Source organism: Sminthopsis crassicaudata, chromosome 6, assembly GCF_048593235.1.
Source record: "Sminthopsis crassicaudata isolate SCR6 chromosome 6, ASM4859323v1, whole genome shotgun sequence".
NCBI lineage: Eukaryota > Metazoa > Chordata > Mammalia > Dasyuromorphia > Dasyuridae > Sminthopsis > Sminthopsis crassicaudata.
In genome coordinates this window covers 124,683,646-124,709,902 of record NC_133622.1, presented here as the reverse complement: position 1 = coordinate 124,709,902, position 26,257 = coordinate 124,683,646, and the positions used below count along the sequence as shown (strand labels likewise).

The 26,257-nt window shown below is 35.1% G+C and overlaps 1 protein-coding gene and 1 pseudogene across 1 annotated transcript in view; both read right to left on the bottom strand.

Annotated features, from left to right (window-relative positions):
- The window catches only part of CYP2U1 (cytochrome P450 family 2 subfamily U member 1), a 44,260-nt gene that overhangs the window by 5,793 nt on the left and 12,210 nt on the right, over nt 1-26,257 (bottom strand). Inside the window, exons 2-3 of the mRNA XM_074276167.1 lie at nt 12,851-13,486; nt 8,520-8,681 (exon numbers count right to left, since the gene is read on the bottom strand). Coding sequence (XP_074132268.1) covers nt 8,520-8,681; nt 12,851-13,486 — 798 coding nt within the window. The remainder of the gene's footprint in view (nt 1-8,519; nt 8,682-12,850; nt 13,487-26,257) is intronic.
- LOC141547694 (geminin pseudogene) lies at nt 3,497-6,372 on the bottom strand (annotated as a pseudogene).

Sequence of the window (26,257 nt, the reverse complement as noted above, 5' to 3'; positions counted from 1 at the left end):
TTTGCATTTCTCTGATTAATAATGATTTGGAGCATCTTTTCATATGACTAGAAATAGTTGAAATTCAATTTTTTAAAAAGACTCATTAAAAATAAATAATAGAGCTTTGAGAAGTAGGAAGATAAATCAATTATGCCTCAGAATTACCATACCCCCTATAGTATTCCTCGGGGAATGATTTTGGTCTGTTTATCTTCCTTTATATTTATAAGCCTATACCAGATAGTTTATATAATTGCTATCTTATAATGTAGTTTTAGATCTGGTGCTATTAAATCTCTTTCCTTTAATTACTTTTTTATTATTTCTTTTGATATCCTTGGATTTTTTTCTTCCAAATGAATTATTTTTCCTAATTCAGTAAAAATATTTTGATAATTTGACAGAAATGACATTATTAGTTTTTCATTATTAATTTAGGTAAAAAATTGTCATTTTTATTGTTTGTCCACAAACAATTAATATTTCTCCAAGTATTTAATATGATTTTAATAGTATTTTATTTTTCCAAATATGTATAAAAAGTTTTCAACATTCATTTCTTTAAGATTTTGTATTCTAAATTTTTTCTCCCTTCCTCCTAGAAAAATCAGATCTCCAAGAAAACTCAGACCAAAAGGGAAAATAACATGAGAATGAAAAAGTAAACAAACAAAAAGATAAAAATATTATGCAGTCTCCTTAGTTCTTTTTTCTGGATGCAGATGGCACTTTCCATTCCAAAATTATTAGAATGTATTGGATTGTATCATATTGGTCATTAAATAATCTTATTGTACAATATTCTCCTGGTTCTGCTCACTTCATTCAGCATCAGTTCATGTAAGTCTTTTCAGACTTTTCTGAAATCATTCTGTTCAAGATTACTTATAAAACAGTAACATTCCATTACATCTATATACCACAAATTTATTCAGCTATTTCCCAATTGATGGAAATCCATTCAATTTCCAATTCCACTACAAAAAGATGCTACATTTTTCTATATATGGGTTCTTTTCTGTCTTTATGTAAATTTGATTTTATTTGTATAAAAAGTTTTTTAAAATATAATTTTGCTTATATAGTGTCTGAATTTGCTTTGTCAAGAATACTACCAGATATGAATGTTATGGAATATTATTGTTCTGTAAGAAATGACCAACAGGATGGTTTCAGAAAGGCTTGGAGAGACTTACATGAACTGATGCTGAGGGAAATGAGCAGGACCAGGAGAACGCATTATACTTCAACAATAATACTATATGATGATCAATTCTGATGGACGTGGCCCTCTCCAACAACCAAATCAGGTTCAATAAAGCAGTAATGAACTTAACCAGTTACACCCAGTGAAAGAACTCTGGGAGATGACTACGAATCACTACATAGAATTCCCAATACCCCTATTTTTGTCTGCCTGCATTTTTTATTTCCTTCACAGGCCAATTTACACTATTTCAATGTCCAATTCTTTTTGTACAACAAAATAACTATTTGGACATGTATACATATATTGTATTTAATTTATACTTTAACATATGTAACATGTATTGGTCAACCTGCCATCTAGGGGAGGAGAGTAGGGGAAAGGAGGGGGGTAATTGGAACAAAAGGCTTGGCAATTGTCAATGCTGTAAAATGACCTATGCATGTATCCTGTAAATAAAAGGCTATAATTTAAAAAAAAAAAGCATACTAACAGGTATTTTATATATCTCTCACTGTCTCTTCTTATAGGGTTTTATTTTGATATATAGGAATGCTGAAGATTTATGTGGATTTACTTTATCTCCTGCTACTTTGCTAAAAATTATTAATTTCTTCAACTAAACTTTTTAATTGAGTCTTTGACATTTTCTAAGTATATCATTGTATCATCTGGAAAGATAGTTTTATTACCCTATTACCTATTATGATTCCTTCTATTTCTTTTTCTTCTTTTATTGCTATTGCTATGATTTCCAATAACATATTGAATAATTTTGCTGACAGTGGGCACCCTTTTTTTCATACCTGAGGTTACTGCAGAGGCTTCTAGCTTGTTCCCATTACAAATAATGTTTACTGATTGTTTTAGATAAATTTAAGTAAAATATGTTCATATTTTCAAATATTTTAATAGAACTACTTTATCAATATTCTATTTCTTTTTCTGCTTTTCTAGACAATTTATATTTTTGTAAAAATTCTTTCATTTCACTTAAATTGTTAAATTTATTGGCATATAAATGAGCAAAATAATTCCTTTTAATTGCTTTAATTTCATCTTCGTTAGTGGTATATTCACCCTTTTCATTTTTAATACTAGTGATTTGGTTTTCTTCTCTCTTTTTTCATAAAACAAAAATAGTTTTATCAATCCAATGCTGCTTTACACTCATTTTTATTAATATCACCTTTAATTTTTAGGATTTCTAATTGGTTTAATTGTTTTTTTTCTATTTTTAAAAATTTTATACCCAATTCACTGGTCTTTATTTTATTGATGTAAGTATTTAGATATACAAATTTTCCTCTGATCATTGCTTTTGCAGTATTCCATAGGTTTTGATATATTGTCTCATTATTGTCATTCTCTTTAATGAAATTATTTTTTCTATAATTTGTTCTTTAAAACACTTTTTAAGATTAGATTGTTTAATCTACATTTCTTTGGTTCCTTTTTAAAATATAGTTTTATTGCATTGTGATCTGAAAATGATACTTTTAATTTTTCTTTTGACTATAAAATTTTTATGAACTAATATGTGGTCAGTCTTTGTAAAGGTACCACAAACTGATGAAAACAAGGTGTATTACTTTCTATTTCCATTCAAATCTCTTCAGATATCTGACATATTTAACTTATCAAAATTCTGTTCACTTTCTTGACTTTTTTCTTATTTATTTTTTTGGTTAGACATCTATTTCTGAGAAGGGAAGATTAAAGTCCCCTTTCATCTTATTTTCACTCACTGTTGTCCTTCTCACCCTTTCTTTTTGGTCCTTTTTCCATTATCTTCTCTCCTTACTTTTCTATTCCTTATTCTACAGACCATCTAATAGTCTCTCCCTTATTGTCTCCCCTCACCTTCCTAAATCTTAATTCATTCTTCTAAAAGTTCCTCCCTCCTCTCTTCCCCAGTTCTCTTACCGATCTACAAGTCCAGAAGACCTTTATACCCTTTCAGATGTACACAGTTTCCTATTCAATCCAGATTCAATGAGAATAAGGTTCCAATATTATCAGTCCCATTTCAATGAGATAAGGCCTCCTTTTTACATGTTGCTGCATAATTTTGTTTAAGAATCACCATCAGAAACAACTCAGCCTTAACCTTTCTTGTAAACTCCCCTATTGACAGTTTTAAGAATACTGATAATATTTTCATGTATGTAATAAGTTTGATATTAATAATTCTCTTAATCTTTTTTTTTCTTTTTAATGGGAGATTAAAGTTTATTATATATATGTATATATATATATATATATATATATATATATATATATATATATATATATATATGTGTGTGTGTGTGTGTGTGTGTCATGTCAGACTCAACTGAAAAAGATGCTATTTACATCACAAGATTAAAAATACACAGTATTTGTATTTTAATACAAGTATCCAAAAGCAAACTACAAGAGCTTGCTGAATAAAAGTCATTTTCTGCCATTAAGCATCAAGTTAAAAGAGCCAAATGTTCAACATTTTGACTAATTTAGAAAAGTAACCCAAAGATGTAACTAAAGGTAAACTTTTGGCAGTGTTATTTCCCATTAAACAAAATATTTATACACATGGTCATCCATCTGTAGGTAAAGAAGCATTTTTTTCATCGCATGTGGCAAGGCAGTTTTGTTCTAAATAACTGCCTACTTCTTCACCTCCAGAATCAGAATCTTCAAATGCTGCATTGTTTTGTGGTTCAAAGTTTTCTAGAGATTGGCCAGTGAGCCTTTCTATCATATCTGCTATATGTCCTTCTAGTTCTGCCAGTTCCTTATTTTCTTCTATTAGATGGGCAATTTCATTGTCGTCCTGTTCAATTTCTTTATGTAGTTTCTCATTTTCTTGTAGTACTTCATAAAGAGCCTTCCTCCATTTTTCTGCCACTTCTTTCCAAGTACTGAGAAGGAGAATTTTCTTTAATCATGAGATCAAAAGCTTCTTGAGAGACTCCTTCTAGATTTTCATTTTCACTATGCTCTGGATCTAAAGCAACATCAGTGTTGGAAGACTTGGATGTTACTTGGTCATTCCAAAGCTTCCTTTTGGATAAAGCTTTGATAGAAGTTGATTCCTTTACTCTGCCAAATAGAAAACCAGCTGCAGGGGGCTGAATCATCTTGAGTGTTCGTCTTGGTAAAAGACTGACATTTGTATTGTCCAAGAAATATTTCTTCATAGTTCCTTTGGACTCTTCCTCTTTTGTCTGCTTCATTTTGGAACTCATCAAAAGTGGAGAGTAGCACCGAGTACCGGTGAGGCACACTCACATGAATGAAAACAGAGCCCGAAAGAGAGGCCAAGAATGACCCTTAAAATTAGTCTTTAATGGTTTCTTTATATTTCTTCTAGATCTTTTATATTTAATTTTCCATTGAGTTCTAGTCTTTTTCTTACAAATAAGTGAAAATCAGTTTCACAAATGTCCATTTTAAAAAATTCAGGATAATGTTTAACTTTGCTATTCTTGGTCACAACCTTTACTCATTTGCTTCTTGAAATACAATGTTCTAAGACCTATGATCTTTTACTGTAGAAGCTGCTAGATCTTGTGAAATTGTGACTGTTTTTTTTTATTGAAATTGTTTTTTTCTTGTTGCTCTCCTCTCTGGAGTTTTGAAACTTAACTACGACATTCCTATAAAGTTTTCCACTTGAGATCTCTTTCAGGGATGAACAGAAAGTTTTTTTTTTCTATTTCTACTTCACCTACTTGTTCTAGAACTTCAAGGCAATTTTCCTTAATAATTTCTTACAATATTGTATCCAGATTCTTTTTTTGATCATAACTTTCAAATTAGACAAGTAATTCTTATATTGTTTCTGCTTGATCTGTTCTCCAGTTGTTTTTTTAATGAGATGTTTCACATTCTTTTCTAATTTTTCTAGCTTTATTTCTTAATATTTTATAATCAATGTGAAGCTGGAACTTTTAATCAGTTAATCTAACCTCCACTGTCAGTAACTCTAATCCATCTATCCTGTTCAACCTCTGAGAATGTCTTTGGACAAGTCTAGGGCCTGGTCTGTCAGGTAGACTCCACCTGATTCCCCCTTAATCCCTCCCTGGCCTCTCCTAACTTCTTACACATTCCTACCCTTATTCCGTAGAATCTGTCATTGCTCCTGATTTCCCCTAAAGACTTTAAAGGTTCCTGAACCTAGAACAACATTGCTTAATCACCTATGATCCTACTTTGCTTAGTCATATTTGATTGAGCCTGTGAGCTATTTCAAATAATAAAAAACAAATCTTTGTGATCTGTGATGAATGCCTGAGACATGATTTCTACATGTAAACTATAACTCTCTAATTGTCTAAAACTATGCTTTCTCAATCTCCTATCCCACTTCATTTTGTGCCAAAAAAAAAATAGACGGCATCTATCATGGGGATGAAAAAAAATATAAAGTAATCCCAATTTGGGGACATTACTTTTCATTGTAGCAAGGGAGGGGGATTTCTCTGAAAACTCAGACATTTAGGAGATACTTATGCATCAATTAGCACATTGCATGGCTATTAGTTAGACTTTGTTAGGAGATGCTGTGACCAAGGTTGTGTCCTCTGAAGACATTATTGTACTTTTCTCCAGGACACTGAGATCGTGGGCACTGGCATGGCTCTGAGAATGGGATGATTTTGGGACATCTTGCACTCCCCAAAATTACAAGAGGGAACAAAAAGCTGACTTAGCAAAGTTTATAAGATTCAAAAAACAACTCATCTCATTCTTGAGTCTTTTAACTATGGATTTAAAATGCATGTTTCTATTTGTGCTTTAAGGTAAGCTCCAGCTCTACTTCCAAAAAACCCATCTATATCTATATCTATCTATCTATATTTATCTCTATCTATCTATCTATCTATCTATCTATCTATCTATCTATCTATCTATCTACATATATATACACACATCCCTTTGGCTTTTAGGTTAAATGTGGCCAGCTAGGAGACAAAAAAGCTTTTGGAAGCTGTACTTAAAGCAAATCCATTATCATAACTAAAGAAGACTACTGTGGTCAGCATCCTTTTTAAGTACAAAGAAAAAGAAAAGGAAAAAAAAACTATTTAAAACCCCCCACAACATCTTAGCAGATTCTGGAGGTTTTGAGATTAATTAATTTAAGACTTCAGGAAGGAGCATCCTGTCTGAAACATCTAAGGTGTCCCTCTGTAAAGCCCTTTGCAAAACTCTCTTTAGTTTTCCTCCATAGCCTCTCTTTCTTGGGGAGATTTGCAGAGTATATCCTGGCCAGATCACCTCCTTCCTCAGCATTTCTGCTGCCTCTCCATCTGAGCTCCAAGTAGTAGTGATGAGTTCCTGGAAATGAAGACTAGCCAGCCTATCTTTCATAAACCCACATTCTCTCCCCTCCACTAAGCTTAAAGGAAATTGGAGCAGCCTACAGCAGCTGCCTGGATCCTTGAATACAAACAGCTAGGATCCTACTCCTGTGTTTAAGAACTTTATGATAGAGTCTCTTTCTCTTCTCCCCCTTCCTCCCATCTTCCCTCATCCCTTCCCTCCTCCTCTGATTGCAAGTGGGATAGAAAAACAGATAAAGTTGTAATTTGTTTAACACAGCATTTGAAAGTTTGGGAATTTTGAGAAAATAGGAAAGCAGTTTGCTGCCACCTTAAAAAACAAAACAAAACTTTGGGGATTTGTAAGAATGCGGGAATTGTAAGGGCCCTTTAAATGGGCGGTGCCATAGAGCAACAGAAGATTGAGTACCCCAGAAGTATTCTCTGTGGATATAGGACTGCCTTGTGGGTGGGATCCTGGCCATATTGAGATAGCTTCATAATGGGTGACGACTCTCTCGCTGATTGGCTGTGTGTGTGACCTCACAGGCCCTTTATAAGCCCACTGCAGACAGCAGTCGCTCTCTTTAACCTGGCTCCCTAACCGGGGGTAGCTGAGCCAAGCAGATGGATAGACAAGAGAGGTAAGGAGTTTGGTAGTGAACATGTGGGTCTTCAGACCAGGTGTTCACTAGGGAACCAACAAGTCAGGGCATCAAGTCAGGGTATTATGTGAGTAGGTATAATAAGGCTTTTAAGATTACACGTTGTTGTTCTTGAGTGCACTACTGGCAGTTAAACTATAGATTCAAGAAATCATGGCCAGAGACCTTTGAAGGTCAGAGGAGGCAAGCCGGATAGAGTTGACACTGCAAAGGTCAGTGGTCAAAGGTACTCTGTTGGGCCTAGGACAGACTAGTAATTGTAACTGCCAGGAGTGCATATTACAGGGATTCAGGAGAATGGATTTGAGTGTCAAATAATTTCAAAGTGAAGTCCAGTACTTAGAGATTAAATTGGCAATTTAATCCTTTTCCTGAAGCTCTGATATGGGACTTGCTATTTGAAATATCTTTCTTTAGACTATAATATTGTTGTTTTTTTTTAGTTTTGAATTCATGTGAATAATGGACCATTATGTCAGTAACCCACCAATTCCAGAGAAATGCCACCGGTCACTAAGTGAAGTGCATCTGGGCAAAGAATTGAGAGAACAACTTTAACCTTTCCTGGGATCCCATTTATGTTCCTTTATATAGGAATGTTCCTCACATAATTATCCCTGAGTCTGGCATGTTTGGTTGTCATTTATAACTGACACTTAAAGTCTAACAGAGTTAAGGATGCTTTGTCTCTGCTATAATCATCCCTGCTTTTTTTTTAAACTTCTATATTCAGAGAAAGTGGTCAGTAGAAGCCATGAGCATAATCCAAGTATGTAAAATTTAGCTATTTTCTATCTCAAATGTGTAGTCATTGGATAAATTATTATTTGGCCTAGTTATCTGCCTATTTAGGGATATATACTAGATATATACCTCTATGAAATCCTTAAATGTTTCAATATGTAAGAATAACTGGCTATTAATACAACTATTTGTGAGACCCAGCTATTTATTAATGATTATTGAAACTAAACCTGAAACATCTTCATTGTGACTTAGAGGAGAAAATTTTAATGCCATCAGTTTTTTTTAAGAGGATATAGTTTATGGAATATTTTGTGTTGCATCAATGTAATATAATTGTTAATAAATTTATTTAATAATGAATAATTATAAGTCAAAATGGGAATTTTAAACATACCTAATTGTCATATAATATGTTATCTGTATCTTGTCTCATACAAGATATCTAATGATTGGATCTGCCTTAAGGCAGAAGGAATTAATGGCTTATTGATTACACAATGACCTACATGATTTGAACCATCCACAATGGAAGAAGGAATCATCCTCAAAATAATTCTTAAAATATACCCATCAACAAACCAACCCATCCATCACACATAGACTTACTGGTTTTTTCTGAAGTCATGTGAGGAATGCCAAAAGGGACTACCACAGACATCCTCTGTACCTCCATGATGGTGGCTTCTGTGTAGGGCATGTGGGCCTTGTCAGTAAGGGATGGAGCTCTGTCAGAACCAATGACCTTCTCAATTTCTTTATGGACCTTTTCTATATGAAAAAGAAACGAGGGATGAGAAGATATGAAAGAGACTCAACATGGAGAAGAATCCCTTTCAATTTTGAAGTTAAGCAGGAAGGAAAGAAGAAAATAAGTATTTATTAAATGCCTACTCTCTGTCAGATACTATGCTAAACTGTAAAGTACGGGCTAGCTCCCTGAAGGCCTCGGGGTCAGACAGAGTCAGGATGAATTAAAGTCCTTGGTCTTTAGGGGCAGAAGTGAAAGAGGCAGGCAAGCAGAATCCTGAGTCTGGAGTCCTGAGTCACCAATCTCTCTCCTCCTCCAGCTGCCAAGTGCCTCTGGCCTCTCTTCCTCCACCCTCGAATCCTTGCCTATGATTATCTTAACACCAAACATTCAGCAAGCACCAAAGGTGAGAAGAGCTATTTATACAAATACATGCTAATAGAGTCATTGTCTCACATTGAATAAGTAATTACCCTTAAGTGCTCAGTTGTCTGATTCAAGCATACCTTTTTGGAGTTTCAGCCCTCTACACTACACACTACAAATATTATTTTGTTTGATCCTTAAAACAACCCTGGAAGGTAAGTGCTATTTTCATTCTGATTTTTACAGTTAAAGAAACTAAGGCAGATAGAGATGACTAGCTCATGATCATATAGCTAGTAAATATTTCAGGCCAGATTTGAGTTTAGGTTTCCCCAACTCTAGGCCCAGCTTTCTATACAAGCTGCAGAGCCTTTCTCCAACTTCAACAAACATTTATTAAGCACTTTTTATGTATGGAGCTCTCCATGAAATTCCTACTCTCATGTCCTATGACATGAAGATGGTTCTGGTTCTGTCAAAAGCAATGCCAACAATATATGTCCTGGCAGATGTACCACCACATTGAAGAGACTGAATACTCTCCTAGTGAACAACCTAAAATCAGGGTGCTTTAGCATAAAGTTGGCTATAGGATAAAAATTTAGCCATGGAAACTTTTGAGGACTATATTCTATGCTGAGATCTGCACTGGGGGAGGGAACATTCCGCAAAATTTCTTAAAGTATGTGCTAAAGTACATATTTTATTATTTCACCAAAAATTTAGATAAAATCATCAACAGCCTGCTGATCTAATTTGTGGAGAATACAAAGATGAATCTTGTAAGGCTAAAACAAATCTAATATAATTAATTTCATTAGAAACATAAATTTAAAGTCTTATAATTAGGCTCAAAAATTAACTTCATAAGAATGAAATATGATAGGGATAGCTAGAAAATAATTTGTCTAAAAAAAAAAAAAGAAGGATCTTAGTGAGCTGAAAGCTCATTATGAATAACACTATGACTCATAAGCCAAGAAGGCTAATAATTAGCACCCTGAGTGATGTCTAGGACTAGGACTATGACAGTCTGTCTTACATTGTCCAAGTCAGACTGCATTTAAACCATAGTTCTTTAGCTATAGGAACTACATTTAAGGAAGCATTGATAAACTGTTTACCTCTTAAAATGCCATCCAGGAGAGCAAAGGTACTTGAGGTCAAGCCATATGTGCACCTACTGAAGGAACTGGCTAACAATATTAACATTATATATGTGCATATATATAAAACAATATTATATAATATATACAGCAATATTAATATTAAAAATATTAAAGAGACATGAATTCTGTTTTAAGTAACTGAAGGGCTACCCCAAGGGAGTGAGATTAAAATTACTCTGCTTGGCCTTAGATGGGTAGATGCTGTAATTTTGGGTTTCATATAAAGGAAAACTTCAGAACTGGGAATGGGTTGCACTGGATGGAGGGAAGTGGGCTTTCCCCTTCATTGAAGATATTCAAACCACTTGCTAGGCACATTGCAGAGAGAATTCTTGGTCAAATATGGATTAGACTAAATATCTTCCAAACCTGACATTCTTTGAAGCTGTGTAGACAGAAAAATATTCTTCAGATTTCTAGTAACACTTTGTCTGGATCTCATCTTGACATTTAATATTCTTCCTTGTATCATAGTTATTTTGTGTATGTTGTTCCCTCTTATTAGAATGTACACTTCTTGAAGGGAAGATCTATGTCATAATTACCTTTCTATCACAAGTGCTTTCTATCACAAGTGTACATATATTGATCACTTAATGTTTTTTTATATTGTATTGACCTAAGAAAACCAGTCCCTGCTCCTCTGCTTCTCATAGTACCATACACACATTCACAAATAATTAATACAAAACAATATATAAAGAGTATAGCAGATGGACAGAAGAGTTCTATCTAATGTCTGAATAGGGAAGGGCCATTATCAACCACAGAATCAGGAAAGACTTCCTGGCATTTGAACTATACCTTAAAGGATGGCATAAATGGAAGATGATATTTCAGCATAAAGGAGTGCCTGGGCAAAAACATGGAAGCAAGAGAGAGAAAGGGGCATTTTCAGGGGATGGTAAATACTTGTAGAATAGTGTCCAAAATGGTGGGAAGTCAGTGTGGTGCCTAGGCCACTTGAGGGCAAGGAAAAGAATAAAGAAAAAAGTTCAATTGGAACATATCCTTACCAAAAAAAATTATTCTTATCACACCCATCTCCAACAAGCACCTATTTTTATTGGGCCTTATTCAAGCTATAGGATGTAATTTTTAGAGCTACAACATGAGTTTATGAAGTCAGAAGAATGAAGATTGGTGTCACTCAAATTATATGTTTGCAGACAGCAGTGATTGTTTTCAACTCTTATTATCTCCCACAATATCTTGCATAGAAGAGGTACTCAATAAATAGTTAATGATGACTTGAAACTAGCAGTGTGACTTTGATGAAAGAAATTAAACTTCTTTTGGTCTTGTTTTCTTCATCTATAAAATGAATTAAGACCAGATGACATCTAAGGTTGCTTTCACCATTAAAATACTATGGATTTTATACTGTCACCTCTTCATTCATGGGTTCCTTGGAAATCAGCACTGTACTCTAAATGTTTAAGTTAGGAGTAAGAAATCTATGACACCACTACCACTGTGGGCTACCATGAGAAAATCACTGAAAGTCCTCTATTGTACATATTGTGTATATATATATATATATATATATATATATATATATATATATATATATATATAATATGTATATATATATGCCTCTTTAATTTCCTTTTTTTCTTCTCTCTCATATGTATATATATATATATATGCCTCTTTTTAATTTCCTTTTTTTCTTCTCTCTCTCTCCCTTTCCCTTTCCTCCTTCTCCTCCTCCTCCTCCTCCTCTCTCTCTGTCTCTCTCTCTCTCTCATTAACAAAACTTACACACAACTTAGCTGCCCTGATAGCAATTCCAAAACAAAGAGATTATTTGCCCATGATTTAAATGTTCCCTGGAAGCACCATCAAATGCTGGTTATGAAATCAAAATAAGTCAGCAAGCATTCATTAAACACTTATTTTGACACTTTGATAAGCATTGGGAATAAAAACTGCAAAAGACAGTTCCTACCCTTGAGGATTTTACAAGTATAAAAGGGGAAACAACATGGAAAAAAAAACTTTTACAAATAGGATATATTCAGGATAAGTTGGAAAAAGTCAATACAGAGGAGACACTAGCATTAAGGAAGATCAGAAAAGTCTTCTCAAAGATGACAGACTTGAAGAAAACCAGGAGGCAGAGAGAAAGAGGAAGAGTATTATAGGTATGGAGAACAATCTGGAGATAAGGTAACTTGTGTGTAGAAAAGCTAGGTGGTCACAGTGTCAAAAGAAGAAGATTGGAAAATAGGAGGGGTCCAGGTGATCAGAGGATCCATATTCAAGTCCTATATCTGTTAATTACTACCTGTGGAATCTTAAACTAATCACTTAACTTCAGTTTCCTCCTTTACAAAATGAGAGAGTTGGATGAGATAGTTACCAAAATCCCTTCTAATTCCTATAATCCCACCTTCATAAGAAGCCTTCCATATCCCCTCAATTCTAATGTCTTCCCTCTTTTAATACCTACTTATCCTGTACACAGTTTCCTTTGTACATTATTTGCTTGAGCAGCTCATTAAATTGTAAACTTCTAGAAGTCAATATCTTTTGAGTTTTTTCCATTACTAATGCTTAGTAAAGTGACTGGCACATAATAGATGCTTAATATTTATTGGCTGATTGGTCCTAAATGAAAAACATAGATAACCAAAATAGCCATTACTTACCTTGCACATCAGGGTTCAAAGACATGTATAGGAGGCACCAGAGCAAAGAGTTGGTTGTAGTATCAGTGCCAGCAATGAAAAGATCTCCAATGATATAAAATAAGTAATCTTCATTGAAGCTACTATTATTGTTATTCTTCATCTCCTCCTCCATATGGAGAAGGTACATATCTATGAAGTCCTGGGGATTTTTATTATCCAAAGTCTCCCGATGTTCTTTGATGATTCCTTTGAGGAAAACAGTTAAATCTTTTTCAATTTGTCTTAATTCCTTGAAGAGCCCAAAGGGAAGATAATACAGCCAAGAACATATATTGATTAGAAGAATCTGGCTGTTTATGCTAATCTCTAATCCTCTGGACATGAGGTTAAGCATTTTCTTAAAGTTGCTGTTGTTATATTCAAAGCGCTGGCCAAAGCACAGGGAACAGATGATGTTGGAGATGGCATTGCTAATAATGGGGAAAGGACTGAAAGGGTTTTCTCCATGTTTCTGCATTTCCTCCTTCACGTATTTAAACTCCTCTATAATTTTTGGCTCTAGGCTGAGCTTCCCCAGACCAAAATGACGAAGTGTTGAGTGGGAGAACTTTCTCTGTTGTCTCCAGATTGGACCATAATGTGCAAACACAATTCCTGGGAAACAAAGAAAAAGGGATACAATTACACAGGGCATAGCCAAACTTGACTACCTTTTTGTAGAAGGCAGTGTGAACCAGGGATATTACAGGAAACAACTTCAAATTCTATCACTGATGCTATCCCTGTGAGCTGGGACAAGTCCCTTAACCTCCCTGGGTATCAGTTTTCTCATCTGTAAAATGAGAGGCTTTCTGAACTCCTCTACGATACTGTTTTTGCCTCATCACTTTCTTTATTGTAAGCTCCTCCATCTCTGAACAATATTAAGGCATGAGAAGGAGGTAAAAGGGAGGCCCAACAGTAGATGATACAGCCTCTGCCCTCAGGGAATTTCAAATCTCATATACCTGTAGCTCTGGTTTTATGGCTAACTGTGCGATTGATTGCTTAGTTTAGAAATGTTTTGAGACTGGATGCATTGGATGATTTAACCCCTCATAACTTAAGAGTAATTAGAAAAAGAGCTGGAGGATGTTAAGGACCCTGCCTAGGTGAAGAATTCTCTGAGAGCCTCCATAGCTGTGAATCATAACACTTGAAGTAGTTGCAAAACAGCTTTTACTTATGCAGATATTCCTTGTGGATTGGGAATGAAATAAATTGAAGGCAAGAGGGCAGAGGCAAGAGGGAAGAAGTGAGAGGTCAGACAACTCAATTGCCTCTCAATAGAGAGGTCAGAAAATAGCAACTACCTCTCAGTCTCCTTGTATCATCCTCCTCCTCTCACATGAAGAGATCCATTCTACGGGTCTGAGTTAGACCTTCAGCAGGCACTGGCAGGTGGCTGCCATATCATAACAGAGGAGAGAGTCAGGAGAGGTTCGAATCCCAGCTTTATGACTAAGGAAAAGCCACTTAAAACTTTTTAAATCTCAGATCCCTTACTATCCAGTACAGGTAGCACTTGCCTTGCCTTCCTCATAGCATAGTTGCAAGAAAAGGATTTTATACGGAGCTGGATAAATGTAATTTATCTTATAGGATCTGAGTGACATCTGGGACATAACTCCAATTTTTTAAGTCAACATCATACTGGGCCACCAATATAGACTCATTAGTCAGTTGGTCTGACCTCACATGGCAGCTCTTTCCAATACCAGATTATAGTTGTTCAGTAGCAAGCCTTTCACTTATGCTTTCATCACCAGATCAGTTTTTGTTATTGATGCTGTACTTGGTCTGATGCTCAGGAAACAGCACTAAGGGCTACAGTACTCCCTTACTCCTTTTCTCCTCCTCTTGACATTTTCCTACAGTAAAAAAGTTTGCATTTTGATACTTGCTATGTCCAGGCTGTTCTGTTTCGCTCATTAACTAAATTCCTCTCCAATTCTAATCCTATGATTTGGTATAGTTCTTTCCACTGAAGAACTTGTATTCAAAGCTTGGCTTTGAGAGATCAAGAAAAAGGAAGCTTAAAAAAAGGGGGGAAAAAAAAGAAAAGAAAAAGGAAGCTTAAATCCTGCAGCAGATACATTGCTATCTGTGTCTCTACTCAGGTTACTGAACATCTAAACATGTTTTACTCATCTATATAAAAAGGAACCTTTAGGGTTCCTTCTATACTATGTCCTATAAAGCCTTAACTGAATTCATGAATCATCCATTTTCCAGCTCTGAAAATCAATCAATCATTACCACTGCACAGTATATGTCATGACCTTTCTTCTTTCTTGCACAGAGATCCCGTCAGTTCTATTGGCTTACTTGCCATTTGGAAAATATATTCAGATTGTTATCTCAAGAAACAAAACTTTCTGATAAGACAAAGCAAGGAAATATGTGAACATAGACTTTTCATACAAATAAAGTTAGATCTAAACAATTGGAAGACTATCAAATGCTCATGGGCAAACCAAGCTAACATAATTCTACTGACTATTCTACCTAAATTAATCTACTTAATCAATGTTATACCAATCAAAATGCCAAAAAATTACTTTATAGAGCTAGGAAAAAATAATAACAATTAATCTGAAAGAGTAAAAGGTCAAGAATTTAAAGGGAATTAATGAAAAAAAATGCAAAGGACAGTGGCCTGACTGTACTAGAGCTGAAACCATATTATAAAACAATTGTCATCAAGATCATTTGGTATTGCTAAGAAATATAATGGATCAGTAGAATAGGTTAGATTCACAAGACACAATAGTTAATGACTACAGTAATCTAGTGATAAACCCAAAGAATCCTGCTTCTATTTTAAAATTTCACTACTTGACAAAAATTGCTAGCAAAACTGTTAATTAGTATGGCAGAAACTAAGCATCGACCAATATCTAGCACTCTCTAACAAAATAAGGTCAAAATGAGTTCACAATGCATCCATAAAGGGTGATACTATGAGAAAATTAGGAGAACAAGGAATAGTCTTACCTCACAGATCCGTGGAGGAGTTTATAACCAAAGAAGAACTAAAGAGCATTATGAAATACAAAATGGATAATTTTGATTATATTAAGTTTAAAAGTTTTTTGTACAAACAAAAGCAATGCATTCAAGATTGGGTCACATGGGTCTTCTGACCAGGTGTTCACTCGGGAACCAACAAGTCAGGGCATCAGTTAGGGCATTATGTGAGTATGTATAATAAAGGCTTTTAAGATTACACGTGGTTGTTCTTGAGTGCACTACCGGTTATTAAGCTATAGATTCAAGAGATTGTGGCCAGAGACCTTAGAAGGCCTCAGAGGAGGCGAGCCGGGTAGAGTTCACACTGCAAAGGACAGTGGTCAAAGGTACTCTGGTGGGTCTAGGACAGACTAGTAATTGTAACTGCCAGGAGAGCACGTTTATATCCAGTGTTTCTGATAAAGGCCTCATTTCTGTTATTTTTTAAAAATAGCTTTTTATTTTCAAAATACATGCAAAGATAGTTTTCAACATTCACTCTTGCAAAATCTTATGTTCCAATTTTTCTCCCTCCCTCCAACCATCTTCCATGTGCAATTCTTCTATACATATTTCCACATTTATCATGCTGCACAAGAAGCAGCAGATCAAAAAGGGGGAAAAATGAGAAAAGGAAAAAAAAGCGTTTAAGTACAAATTCTCCCTCAGATATTTAACTATGTGACCCTCAACAAGTCACTTAACCCTCAGCTTCAGTTGCCCAGTCAGCAAAATTTAGATAATAGCAATGCCAGCACACTGGGTTGCTGGGAGATAACACAGGTAAATAATTAAATTTAGATCAAATCAGATAGTAATGCAAGTCAAGTACTTTGCAAAACTAAAATGCTCTATAAATGTTAATTATAATTTTTTAGCAATTTCTCTTCTTTTGATTTGATCTGGGTCATTATTCTCATTTTTTTCCTTGTTACTTCCTTCTCCTCAAATAAGTAGATGCCTTTCTGAGAGTTCCTCTATCTAGTCCCTTTTCCTTTTATGTAAATTTTAGATAAAACTTTTTCAAAATATATTCTTTCCTTTCATTGGCTTGCTTATGATTTTTTAATCCTATCTATTTAAGAAGCAACTTGGTATGATAGATCAATGAGCAAAGGTCTAAGATTTGGGCCAGACTTGTACTGAATTATACTAGTTATATGTAGTCAAACTCTGTTATCTATAAAATGATTATATCTATATCTAACAAGGTGCTTATGAGGACCAAATGAGCCAACATACCTTAGAGAATTATAAATACCAATTATCTAAGTTTATTCTATCACCCTCCCACTCTTTACCCCAACTCTCCTCCCACATTCTTCCTTCTTCCACATCTCTTCCTGATCCCTTGTTTGGAAGTCTAGAGGCTCTCTTGTCTTTCCTTGGGCAAATGTTGCTTTTTCTTCTTTATTCAATTTAACAGCTAACTTAGATTTGAAACCTTTTTATTATGAAATATCTATGCTTGGCTTCTCAATTGAGAAATTGAGTCAATTTCTCAATACACAAATCCCATATTATTCTCAATTTTCAGGAAGCATTCCCTATATCCTTATTTTCCACAATTAAATCTGTCTTCTTTGCATGTAACACTTGAATAATTTCATGAGCTACACATTGAGAGCTTAAATCTGATCATTTCCATATTGGCCCTACCCTACTTCTGTACTTCAATTGGAATGACTGTTTGACATTTAAAGCCTAGTGTTAGACCATATGAAATGCAGAAGCTTTAGGGAGTTTAGAGATTGTTCAGATATTTGAAAGTCTAACATCAACCACTGCATTTTGGGTCTTCACTAATTGCCTGACTTTTGCCTTGCCATTGGACTTGGATGACTCTGGAAGAAAGAGTGAGGCTGGTGACTTTTTGCAACTCCGCTTCACTCAAACCCAAATGCTTAAGTCAAGATATCACTCTATGATGTCACTGATCTTCTCTGAAAATGAAACATGTTCTTTTTTTATTATTATTATACCTTTTTATTTACAAAACATATGCATGGGTAATTTTTACAACATTGTCCCTTACATTCACTTTTTCCCAATTTTTCCCTTCCTTCCCTCCACTCCCTCCCCTAGATAGCAGTCTTATACATGTTAAACATGTTAAAGTATATCCTAGATACAATATATGTGTGCAGAACCAAATTTCTTGTTGCACAAGAAGAATTGGATTCAGAAAGTCAAAGTAACCTGGGAAGAAAAACAAAAATGCAAGTAGTCCACATTCATTTCCCAGTGTTCTTTCTCTGGGTATAGCTGGTTCTGTCCATCATTGATCATTTGGAACTGAATTAGGTCTTCTCATTGTCAAAGATATCCACTTCCAACGGAATATATACTCATACAGTATTGTTGTTGAAGTGTTATAATGATCTCCTGGTTCTACTCATGTCAGTGAACATCAGTTCATGTAAATCTCTCCAGGCCTCTCTGTATTCCTCCTGATGGTCATTTCTTACAGAACAATAATATTCCATAACATTCACATACCACAATTTACATGGGTAATTTTTCAACATTGACTCTTGCAAACCTTCTGTTCCAACCTTTCCCCTCTTTCCCCCTACCCCCTCCCCTAGATGGCAGGTAGGCAATACATGTTAAATATGTTAAAGAATATGTTAAATACAATATACATATTTATACAGTTATACAATATACAATATTTATACAGTTATCTCGCTGCATGAGAAAGATCAGATCTAGAAAGAAGGTTGGGAAAAAAACCTAAGAAGGAAAACAAAAATACAAGCAAACAATAACAGAAAGAATGAAAATGCTATGTTGTGGTCCATACTTAATTCTCATAGTTCTCTCTCTCTGGATATAACTGATTTTCTTCATTAATAAACAATTGGAACTGGTTTGGATCATCTCATTGTTGAAGAGAGCCACATGTTCATCAGAATTGATCATCATACAGTATTGTTGTTGAAGTATATAATGATCTCCTAGTTCTGCTCATTTCACTCAGCATAAGTTTATGTAAGTCTCTCCAGGTCTTTCTGATACCATCTTGCTAGTGATTTCTTACAGAACAATAATATTCCATAGCATTCATTTATTCAGCCATTCTCCAATTGATGGGCATCTATTCAATTTCCAGTTTCTAACCACTATAAAAAGGGCTGCCACAAACATTTTTGCACATCCCTTCTTTAAGATTTCTTTGGGATATAAGCCCAGTAGTAACATTGCGGATCAAAAGGTATGCACAGTTTGAAAACTTTTTGAGCATAGTTCCAAGTTGCTCTCCAGAATGGCTGGATTCTTTCACAACTCCACCAACAACATAACAGTGTCCCAGTTTTCCCACATCCCCTCCCACATTCATCATTATTTGTTCCTGTCATCTTAGCCAATCTGACAGGTGTGTAGTGGTATCTCAGAGTTGTCTTAATTTGCATTTCTTTAGTCAATAATGATTTGGAACACTCTTTCATATGACTAGAAATAGATGAAACATTTTTTTAATTTGTAATTAACTATCAAATTAGATTATATTTATAATGAATTTATATTTTTAAATAATATCTGTATACAAAACACTTTAGCACATTACCTATCCCCACAGCAAGTGATATGCAAATGCTCATTCCTTTCCCTTCCCCAATCATTTAACTGGAGTAGTTTTTCATATTTAATTCTTTTCTAAAGTGTGTTTATATCTTTGGATCACTCATCTCCTTAGAAATAGCAGTTTTATTAGATATATCTGATGCAAATATTTCCCTCCCTCAATCTCCATCCCCATTTTCTCATATTTTAAAGGCATGGATTTTAGAACTTTTCAGTTTCATGTAAGCATTCCTCTCTGTTTTGTCTTTTGGAATCCACTTTGTCTTTTGTTTTCTTACAATATTTCTCCCTAGTCAAATTTAGGACAATGATCTTTCTAGTCTCTAATAATATTTTTCCATGATGCAATCTTTTATATATAGTCCACATATGGATTTAGAAATCATTGTGAAATATGGTGTAAGATAATAGTTTAAATCTAATTTCTGCTGAACATCTTTTTGAATTTCCCAGAAGCTCTTAATTAACTCAGAAATCCTTATTCTGGGATTTCTCGAGCACTGGATAAACTACTTATGTGGTTTATTAATTCAGTCTGTTTCACTAATTTAAATTTCTGTTTGTTAAACTAGTGCCTCATAATTGTGATATTTATTACTTTATATAATTTAAAGTTTGATCACTGTTTCCTTCATTCCTTTTTTTCACTATGGAGATTTTAGATCTTTTTTTCCTTCATGTGAATGTAATTATTGTTTTTTTAGTTTTATAAATTATATCCTTGGTCATTCTTATTATACTGGCATAACTCAACCCTTAAACAATGAATGAATTATTTACCTTTTTTTTAGTTCTATGGAGACAGAAAGCATATTGTATCTCTGAGGTGCCAGTGTGGTATATAACTCTCCACAGGTGAAGCAAACTAAAATATCATTGGGAAATTAACAAACAGAAATAAAACACAACATAAACATTAATGTGTGATTTAATAAATCAACATATGACCCAAAGAGATCCTTATGCATGGTTTAGTGATCCTGCTTTTATTTGACATCACTGGAGTAGTGAAATGAGATCTGGGTTCAAGTCCTGCTTCTGACATATTGGCTTTTTTATTTTTAATGAATCATCCTCTCAGTGTTCCACACAACTTTTTAAGCCCAAAAAATGCAGAGAAGGGAACCAGATTGCACTGATAAAAAAACCAAACAAACCATAACAAGTAATTCATAGCTCCAACACCTATCCCTATTTTAGAGTATTCTATAATTATGTGTATATGCTCCTGAATGAGTAATAATTCCTAGATATTTAATGCATTTTATAGTTGTTTTGAATGGAATTTTTCTTATAATAGTCACTTCCTGTTTTTTGTTAATACTGAATAGAAATATTGATTATTTTTGTACCATGATTTTCCTAACAATCCTGTGGGCTAGGCAGAACTGATATCATTCCCCATCTTATAGATGAGGAAACAAAGGATAAAAGAAACCAAAAGCAAAATAGCTTGAGGTCATCAGTCTTTTTCAGTGGAAGAATCATAATCCAAACCTAAGTTTTATGATTTCTAATCCCATGTTATTATTACTATATCACTCTGCCTAATGAATTAGGAGGAGAAATAGGAGGAAGAGTAAGAACAGCAGAAGGAAAAGGAGAAAGAGAAAGAGGAGGAGGAGGAAAAAGAGAAAGAAAAAACAAATGTGAAATAGTCTCACCCATCATGGACAGTCTCTAAGAATAGAGGCTGATAATGAAAGAATAGGTTTCAGCATGATTCTTACAAGATGGCAGAAAAAAAGGAGATCCCAAGAGGGAAATAAACATGGAAGTTCTCAAAAAAATTAGACATACAATATTAAAATTGAAAATGTTGTTATAGATCTTGAGTGAATACCAAGTGACTTATGATGGAGAAATATGTGTTCAACAAAGAACCCTGTTTGAGAACTCAATATTTGGGTTTATCAGCTTAATACTCTTAAAGATGAACTTTAAAATATTTGGTTAAAAGGTATATATTTTGTCAATTTAATTAGGTTTTATAATCAAACAATTATTTGTTAAATAAGTGCTGTTGCTTAATACAGACACTATATGGAGTACTAATGATTATAAGGACAGAAAGGAGACAGAAGATTCTTAGGAAGAAATCCAAAGAGTCCTCACAATACACCAAGCAGAGTACAACAGAACAAGAGTCATTCAGAGGTCAAAGAAGATAAACATTAGTGAATTAAGTGAAAAAAAGTTCAGATATCCTCCTTAGTAGCCAAATCTGGATTAGAACTATGTTATTTTATTTAGTAAAGAATAATATTTAATAATAAAGATTCAAGATTTTAAGACAGAACAGAATAAGTAAGGATTTAGGAATCATGTATGATAACATGGGTAGCTAGATGGCATATAGAGCACTGGGAATGGAAATAGGAAGACATCTTTTTGAGTTCAAATTCAGGTCTCATAAGACACTAGTTATATGACTCTTGTCAAGTCACTTAACCCTATTTACTTCAGTTTCTTCATCTGTAAAATCAGCTGAAGAAGAAAATGGCAAATCATTCCAGTAGCTTGGCTAAGAAAACTCCAAATGGTGTTACAAAGAACTGAAAATGACTGAAAAGACAATTGCAGATTAATGGCAATATCGCCAGAGGGCATGAGGACTTAAGTGAACTTGAAAGGTGTGGTGATTCTCACCTCTCACAGCCCAGATTCAACTACACCAGAGCAGGTCCTTGACCTTCCCCATCAACTTCCTGGGTGAAGGGAGGAGGAGTGGGAGGGACAGTGATATCACCAGCACCTCCCCCACCAACAATGATCCCCTCCTATGACTAGATTGCAAAAGAAAGTACTTAAAGCCACAAAGGAAGGGTAGAATACAGCTGATTTGAGAATAGAAATGTATCCTTTGATTCAATAGTTTAACTCTTCAGGTCAAGAAAGGAGAAGATACACTCCTTTTGATCTAGAAATACTCTTAAGACCTGAAAAAAGCTTGTACTCTCTTTGGGGCTACATCAGCTTATGTTAAGATGTTATTACAGAATTTGGCTTATGAAGTCTTAACCCCTAGTGATTGGAAATCTATAGCAAAGACATGCTTAGAACCTGGACAAAACTTGTTGTGGCTTTCTGAATATAGTGAGTTCTATAGGCTACAAGCCCAATGAAATATAGTGGTGTAATCCTCCAATCACCTATGACCAACTAACAATGAAATAGTCATAGTGGAGTTAATCCTCCAATCACCTATGACCAACTAACAATGAAATAGTCATAGTGGAGTTAATCCTCCAATCACCTATGACCAACTAACAGATGTAGGTTCTTATGCAGACATTTCAATACAGATTAATTACTCCATAGAAGCATATGAGCAAAATGCTTCTACTGCTATCAAAGCATGGGGTTTTATTCCAGGTAAACAGGACAGAGGAGAGGCCTTCACAAAAATATCACAAGGTCCAAATGAACCCTTTGCTGATTTTGTGGGACATTTGCAGAGAGCTGTTATACAAACTATTGGTGAAAATGCAGCAACAGAAATTATGATAAGGTAGCTTACTAAAGAAAATGCTAATGAGGTTTGTATAAGAATTATACTAGGATTATATAAGGATGTTCCTTTAGAGGAGATCATAAGACGCTGTGCCACAGTGGGCACAAATGCCTTTTATAGCCAGGCTATGATGCAGACTTCCCAAGATCTGAACATGGAAAGACAGGGTCCCTTTTGGCAAGGGACTTCTAGAGAAACTCATCAATGCTTTCAATGTGGTAAAGTAGAGCATCTGAAAGCTCAATGTTGGCATAGAGACAGAATGAGAAAACAGGGTAAGAGAACAAGACCCAAAACCCCATGTCCAAAATATAACAAAGGCTTCCGTTGGGCATCAGAATATAAACTGATTCAGGGAAATGGGATAGTGGGCCCAGCCCCAGGGCCATAAACAAAAAACACTTGCGGCATGATGGCAGCCAATGCTACATCCAGAGAACCTTTAGAAGTTCAATACCCAGATATGACCAATCAGCCAGCAAGCAATCTGATGAGAGAAAGGGATTACACTTGGGGAGAATAGAGTTGTATGCAACTGGGACAACTGAGATACCTCCTGGAGAAGTGAAATCTGTTCCTCTCCAGCCTATGGATCCCTTGCCTCCAGGCACAATAGGCTTGACCATTTCACCTCCTGAGAGTACTTATAAAACAGTGTTCATCCATAAACTGATGTGGGAAACTGGAGAATGTGTAGCTAATATCCCAGTCACTAATACAGGTAGACAATGTGTGACTTAGCACTCAGGAGAAGTAGTAGCATAAGGTTTACTGATACAGACTCCTAATAGGCAATCTGGTGATAGTTGCCCAGATTCTGACTCCAAGCATCAAAATCCAGGAATATACTGGACAGCAGCTGTGACAGCTGACTGATCTATGCTCACTATCTATATAAATGGCATACCATTAGAAGAATTGGAAGACACAGGTGCAGATCACACAGCCATTAGAGGTGTCAACTGGCCCAGTCACTGGCCAAAGATTAAGGCAGTCTGGAGTAGGAGGATCAATAGCAGCTAAAGTTAGTGCTACCCCTTTGAGATGGACTTTTGAAAGCAAAACAGGAGTTTTTACTCCTTTTATAGTTGAAAAAAATCCCCATCAATCTGTGGGGAAGAGACATTTTATAACAATTAGGACTACAAATGAGCACTTCAATATTTTAGGCAGGGCTGCTATTGAAGGCCTCCCAACACTTTCACCTGTTCCTATCCAATGGAAAACCAATACACCAGTGTGGATAGAACAGTGGCCCTTAGGTAGCGATAAAATTCAGGCCTTATTATAGTACAGAAGCAACTTGACCAAGGACACTTATAACCTTCTCTAAGTCCTTGGAATTCTCCAGTATTTGTTGTAAGAAAGAAATCTGGAAAATGGAGGATATTGACTGATTTAAGAAAGGTAAATGAAAAGATAGAAACTATGGGAACTCTTCAGCCTGGATTTCCATCTCTTAATTGCCTAGAGAATGGCCTCTTTGGGTTATAGACATTAAGGATTGTTTCTATTCTATCCCTCTAGATAAGGAGGATATAAAAAGATTTGCCTTTTCACTGTCCAGCATTATAGTTGAGCCTTATAAAATATATAAATGGACAGTTTTGCCACAGGGAATGAAAAACAGCCCTACTATGTGTCAAATGTATGTTGCTGCTGCTCTTACTCCAGTAAGAAAAGCATTTCCAAAAGTAATGTTATTACATTACATGGATTATATATTGGGATGTGCACCTGAGGAACAAATGTAAAAGCATGTCTACAAAAGACCATAGAAACACTAAGGAACTCTAAATTGCACGCAGCTCCAGAAAAAAATTCAAAGACATGCTCCTTTGCAATATTTAGGATATGAAGTATACCCTAAGGTGCTTACAGTACAAAAACTCTCCTTAAGAATAGAGAAGCTAAACACCTTAAATGACTTCCAGAAATTGATAGGAGATATCCAATGGATGCGTCCTGTGGTAGGCTTGACTACCTGTCAATTGCAACCATTATATGATATTTTAAGGGGAGACACTGCTTTAAACTTACCATGCTAGCTTGCAAAAAAGCTTAAGAGGCTTTGAGAGAAGTTGAACTGGCTTTATCCAATGTGACTAAAAGAGTCGCTCAAAAACCCTTGGAAATATCAGTTTTTGCTACACAAGAGGCACCCACAGCAGTCCTTCATCAAGGAGACAGTGTGATACAGAGGGTGAACCTCTCAGCACAACCAGAACAAACCCTTACTCCTTACCCAGTGCTTGTGTCTAGAATTTTATTAAAGGCCATTAAGCAAGCAGTACAATTATCTGGGATAAGACCTGACAAGATATACACCTTTTATACTAATGTACAAATTATCATATGCTATGAAACCATCCCAGAGTGGCAAATTTTATTAGCCAGGGCTCCAAATTTTACACGTGGGTCTCCATTAAAGATAACCAGACTATTACATAATTGGCAATGAATTCTTGAAGAAAAGGTTTCTAAAGTTCCTCTTAAAGGACCAACTATCTTTACAGATGCATCCAAACACAATATTTGTGCTGTATACTCTTGTGACTTAACTATAAAGAGAGTAAAACTCCTGTTTAGTCCACTCAGCAGAATGAATTGTATGCAATCATTCTAGCTCTTACTTATTATCCAGGAGATATAAATATAATATCTGATTCAGCCTATTCAGTAGGTGTAGCACAAAGAATTATCACAGCCCAAATAAAATTTGTAGCTTCCAATATATATCAGCTCTTTAAGGAACTTCAAGAGCAAGTGAGAAAGATACATGTAAGATTTATATCCTGCATGTCCATTCTCATAGTGGACTTCCAGGTCCTATTTTTGATGGTAATTCAAAGGCAGATAGCCTTCTAACCAAGTTGGCCAATACTCCTTTATTTCAAGAAGCCTAAGAATCTCATTCTAAATATCATCAGCTTGCTCGAGCTTTATGTTTACAATTTGGAATAACAAGAGAGGAAGCTAGGAGCATAGTAAAAGCCTGTACAGTTTGCATTCCTTTCCATGCTCCTACACTCCCTCCAGGTTTGATATCCAATGAAATTTGACAAATGGTTATGACCCATTATAAATCTTTTAGTCTTCTGTCTTTTATCCATGTTGTGGTAGACACTTTTTCAGGATTCACTTTTGCACTACCAACAGCAAAAGAGACAGCCCGAGTGGTCACTGAATTTTTTATACAAGCATTTGCAACTATGGGTGTTCCACAAGCAATAAAAACAGGTAATGGACCTGCATATACTTCTAAAGTTTTT